The sequence below is a fragment of the Ixodes scapularis genome, unplaced genomic scaffold, assembly GCF_016920785.2.
Source record: "Ixodes scapularis isolate PalLabHiFi unplaced genomic scaffold, ASM1692078v2 PGA_scaffold5__190_contigs__length_132052651, whole genome shotgun sequence".
Taxonomy (NCBI): Eukaryota; Metazoa; Arthropoda; class Arachnida; order Ixodida; family Ixodidae; genus Ixodes; species Ixodes scapularis.
Window position 1 is genome coordinate 45,353,451 of NW_024609880.1, and position 5,134 is coordinate 45,358,584.

Genomic DNA, 5,134 nt, shown 5'->3' on the forward strand with positions numbered 1-5,134 from the left:
CTGTTAAGGCGATGAACCATTTGTTTTCTTTCACTTATGTTGAGTTCCACATAAAAGGGACTCCAATCAGTGTATCAATTTAGTTTTACATACTTCCGATTTGTTAAATTCATCCCATGCTGGACTGTAAGTACTCACGCACAAGCACGCAAGTGCTTTTGTGAGACTAATTATATTGTATGTATGCTTTCTTTGTGAATAAACTTATTATTATTATTATTATTATTATTATTACTGTAAGCTTGTTTTTATTTTCAGGAAGATAATTCTTTTACACAACGCCTATCATTGCTACAAAGAAGAATAAAAATAAAACAACCAACTCAATCGCGCCATTTCGTGCGCCACGATACAAGACATCTAAACAGTCAGCTGAAAGAGTTCGGAGATTTTTGTTTTGTTTTTCACCGAAATTGTACTTTTAAGCTCTTTTTTTTTAAATATCAAACAGCTGCTTAATTTCTTTGTTCAGTTTCGCATTGCTTGAACAAACATAAGTTTGAGAAAGACACCTATCTGTCATGTGGGTTTCCCTACCTTTAACATCTGTGCTTCCTATCTGAAGGAGTGCTGTGCGCGGCTCCAGGAATAACACCTGGTTTTTCTCCCAGTTAACGCATTTATACTCAGGTTTAATATAAAGAGACGCAATTGACGTCTCACATCACTCTTGGCCTCCAACTTGGAAAGCACGTAACCAAGAACGGTGAGTTTTTTGGGTTTTTTTTGCGATCCTCACCCGCTCACATTAAGAGCTCTTTAGTACATCTACATGGCATCATTCCAGGATAGTCTTTAGTTTAGTGCACTGATATTTTTCTGGAACTCTGCACGAAATAAGTCAAGTACATCGTAACTTCCGAAGTTCACTTTGTTACAATGTGTACATCGAAACACTTATTTTGTGGTCTTTTAATTTTTCTTACACAAAGTGCACAATAGTCGTGTAATTTGATAAGACCCAAAAAGCGTACTCCTCTTTTTTGAAGCAAGCGGAGCAAAACGATAATAGGGTAAGGTCCCATGTACTGCCGCGGCTTCGGAACGAAGGGCCGACGCGGACATCGGTGGCCCCAGCGGTAGTCCGGATCGTGCGAGATCACTAGCGACGCTTTAATATAGACTAAAAAGCAAGAAAACATCACTTTGCACGATCTGTACTTATTGTTTCTCTCGATTTGCTTTGTACTTCGTGCGGTGTCGACCATTGTATAAAAAAAAAGTAAAGTTGACAAGCGCTCGAACAACTTTAAGTCGTCGCGGGAAAGCGAACACGGCCAACCTATCGTCTGCTTTCTTTTTCTGCTCTCCTTCACCGTCTTTCTCGTTTTATCTCTCGGGAACACCAATGTCAGCACTTACGATTTCACGCATCCTGCTGACGTCTTTTTCCGGATGACAACAAGCAGAGGGTTTGAGTAGTCCCCTGCACTACACGCTATACTGAACACAACATCAATAATGACGATGTGTGAAAATGAAACCCGCTAGGGGGGGTGGAGTTGGCAGAGCGTGTATTGTCACAAATGACGAGGTGACGAAGCAGAGAATAACTTAGGAAACTGAAACGTTTAATGGGGTGAACTTGTGCCCAAAACAGAAAGGAAACAGAATATAAACACGCAGCGTCGCGGGCGTCGAAGTCTGCGTGACAGCAGGATCAAACTCTGGGGAGAGACTGACTCCTGACCACTACGCGGAGCACCTTTCGTACCCGCACGGGTTTCTTTAACATTTGTAGAAAATTCGTCACTCGATCAGACGACAAGGCTCTCGAATTTACGAGAATGTGGAGTTAAAATAATAAATAAAAGAGCTAGGGGTCCGCTCCAGGGAACCGAACTCGGAGCCTCCACGTGATAGCCAAGCGCGGTAACCATTCCGCCAAGCGCTCGCTCGGTAACGCGCGAGGGGTAGTATTCAATGGCTGCTTTGATTTAGTTATCTTCCCTTCTGAGCTTTTTTTTACTGAAGGTGAGAAGTGTTATTCACTAACAAATCAGGCACTGCGATAGCGTGTAGCTTTTCAAATCTAGTTCAACATTCCAGACAGTGTTGTTGTTTGCGTAGTTTGCCGAAAATCTCATAATTTAGGTGCTATGACCAAAAACAGTTTGAAGGAAACGCAAGTACAATATACCCCAAGACTGAAGCAGGAGAAAGACAGCACAAACACGAAGTTTTAGACTCACATCTTACCCAAATCTTGGTGTAAGTTCTGCGTTTTAGACCGAGATTGTTATGACAGTGCCATCTTATCACGAACCAATAGCGAATTCCCTTACCGAGTAATGCTACAAACTCGCCAATTACTCATTGGTAATAGTACCGAAAGTAACAATCATACCTAGTCATCTTCAAGCAATATGTGGTTGCTTTACAATTCTAAAGCAATTTGTAAATAAGGATAAGCAAACAAGGTTCATAGTTTTGCTTACAGAACATCATAAAGCTTGATGTTATAATTCAAAGTTGTCATTATAATATTCACCAAACGTTCAAGCTAGCAGAATGTCTTGACTTGATTTCTTGTGTAGATAGCAAATAATTTTTGAGTTCGTATGAAATTCTAAAATTCTGAAACGAAACTGTCTAATATCCATCTAGCTAAATATCATAAAAGAGAGCTGCTCGCTTGTAGTAGGCTCTCCTTAAGAAACAGATGTTCCCTAAAGGGTAAAAGAAATTCGGAAAGGATGATTTTACATCAGACATCTTAAGTATAAGTTCTTCAATAAACAGAAAGCAAAAGACATTTAGAACTGTAGAACATATCAAGGTTAGTGTGTAGCTTTAATCAATGCTTTCCTTACAGCATTGCTATTAATGTATGAAAGGCAAATCGCACCCCCTTACACAAAAATAAAACTCTCATGACCGTTGCTATAAAGCTTCTGTAACTCCCAATTTTTGTTTTTCAATGCAGCCAAGAAAAAATACAAAAGCCATATATATGACATGCTACTTTATGTCATCAGCATAAGTGACTGTGAAATCGTTTCTCAGCAGACAGTCACAACTTTAGCATAAAAAATATTTATAAACCCCAGACCCCCGTATCCAAATTAACTAAAAAAATCTATTGGCACACAATTGCAGATGAGGCTTCAATTCTTCCTTGCGGTGTCGTTCCTGGCCATGGCAGTGCACGGTAAGATTTAGAGAATGTTTTCCTTGGTCAATAAAGTGATATCTATTTATTCTTCTTCCCCATAATGCAAAAACGAAACCAGTCTGCAGTGGCAGGTGAGTGTGTCTAACCTCATTTTAAGGTCTGAGAAACCACTACCAATTTGAGATTTCGAAATGTTATGCCTAATTCTTTGCACTTTCTTAGGCGGCAAGTAAACGAAGGCGTGACGGGATTCGAGTTCGACCAAGCCAATTTGATTACGATTAAGCCCTTCCAAGATGCACCAAGCGACAATGATACACAAGTCACGGTCATCGACACCCTCAGAGACATCTCCAAGACCCTCAAGGAGAAGTTCATCATTCTTGGGGACAAGATCAAGGAAAAGATGAATCAGCTCAAGCAAGTTGCCGGCGATCAGGCCCAAAAAATCAAGTCCCAGCTCAATGATCTAAAGCAGCAGTTGGAAGACTCTGTTCAGGCTCTTAGGAAAAAGGTGCAGGGCTTTTTCGACAAAGGCCAGTACGCGTCGTTCGGCGAAGAAGCCATAATAATTTTTGGAAAGCTTTTTAATATTCGAGCAAGACTTAATGAGTTTATTAAGGGTATGAAGGATATCACCGGTGATAAATTGAGACAGATGCAGGAGCTCGCCAAGCAGCTGAGGCAGGAGATAAAAATAAAGGTGCAGGAACTTCTTCACGGCTCTAGCAATCCTCAAGCGGCTGTTTACTACGTAATGGATGATGACGATGTTGAAGATAGTGAGGCTTATGTTATCGCAACCCTGAAGGACATCTCTAAGTCTCTCAAAGAGAAGTTTCTTCTTATTGTCGAACACTTGAAGGAAAAATTTGCTGAGCTGAAAAAAGCTGGCGGTGAGCACGCCGAAAAAATCAAAGGCGAGCTCCAAGCTTTGATGGAACAGATGGCAGAAGCTCGTGAAGCAATGAAACAAAAGGTGCAAGAATTATTCAAACCTGCTCAGTATGCGTCATTCGGTGAACACGCGATGGAAATTTTTGCTAAGCTGGTTAATCTTCGTGAAAAACTGAACAAGTTTCTAAAAGACGTAAAGAAAGTCACTGGTGAGAAAGTAGACAAGCTTAGAGAGCTCATCAAAGAAACGCGTGAGGAAATCAAGAAGAGAATACAAGAACTCATGGGTTCTAGCAATGGTGCGTCCACCCAGTACCAAGCAATCGATGCTGATGAGGATAAAAAGGCCTACATCGTCGACACCCTCAAGGATATTTCAAAGACCCTGAAAGAGAAATTACTGGTCTTGGGCATAAAAATTGCGCAGAAAATTCAAGACCTGAAGGAAGCTGTCGGACTGCGTGCCACAGTGCTCAAGAAGCAACTTCAAGAGCTCAAGGGACAGCTCGGTGAAGCAGCTGGTACCATGAAAAAGAAGGTGCTGGAGATGGTCCGACCTGGCCAGTCGGCACAATATGGCCTCTCTGACGATATGTTCTCAGAAGTTTCTCAAAACCTGGCTGCCCTCCGGAAGAAACTGCAGAGTTTCTTGGAAAAGGTGCAGAAGCTTGCGGGAGAGAAGTGGGTGAAGATGCAGGAGACGATTCGCGAGCTGAGGAACGAAATCAAGCAAAGCATAAGGAAGCTTCTTCACGGAAAAATCGAGGAGGAATCCACATTTGCTCCGGACCCCATGACCGCCATGCCCGTCCAGTACTGAGTTCGCATCACCCTGCGCACACAGAAGCCGGACTCACGAGCCGGCCCATGCGGGCTTTCTACGCTTTGTGCTATTGAAAAATAAAGAAATGGGAGATTCACTTGCGTGCCTTTATAATTATTTGCTCTGTAGCATCAGCGCAGTCTTGAGGAAATGCGGATGCGAAGCAACGGGTTTGCATGTCAGCAAGGCCTAGTTTCTGGGACTTCCCAAAACAACTTTAAACTCAAGTTTATGCGGCTACGAAATTTGCATACGCTAATCCCCAGACATGTAGGAAACGCGTTACTTGTAACGAGTCA

At 42.0% G+C, this 5,134-nt stretch overlaps 1 protein-coding gene across 1 annotated transcript; it reads left to right on the plus strand.

Moving 5' to 3' along the window:
* The first annotated feature begins 647 nt into the window (after positions 1-647).
* Positions 648-4,932, plus strand: LOC8026950 (hyaluronan mediated motility receptor). The gene is made up of 4 exons (XM_029995468.2): positions 648-706; positions 3,100-3,151; positions 3,234-3,246; positions 3,338-4,932. The coding sequence occupies exons 2-4, from the start codon at positions 3,100-3,102 to the stop codon at positions 4,830-4,832; spliced, it is 1,560 nt and encodes a 519-aa protein (XP_029851328.2). The 5' UTR covers positions 648-706; the 3' UTR covers positions 4,833-4,932.
* Positions 4,933-5,134: the final 202 nt, after the last annotated feature.

Bases quoted from the DNA above. Each gene is read 5' to 3' on its own strand.
- LOC8026950 (XM_029995468.2), top strand. From the start codon at position 3,100: ATGAGGCTTCAATTCTTCCTTGCGGTGTCGTTCCTGGCCATGGCAGTG.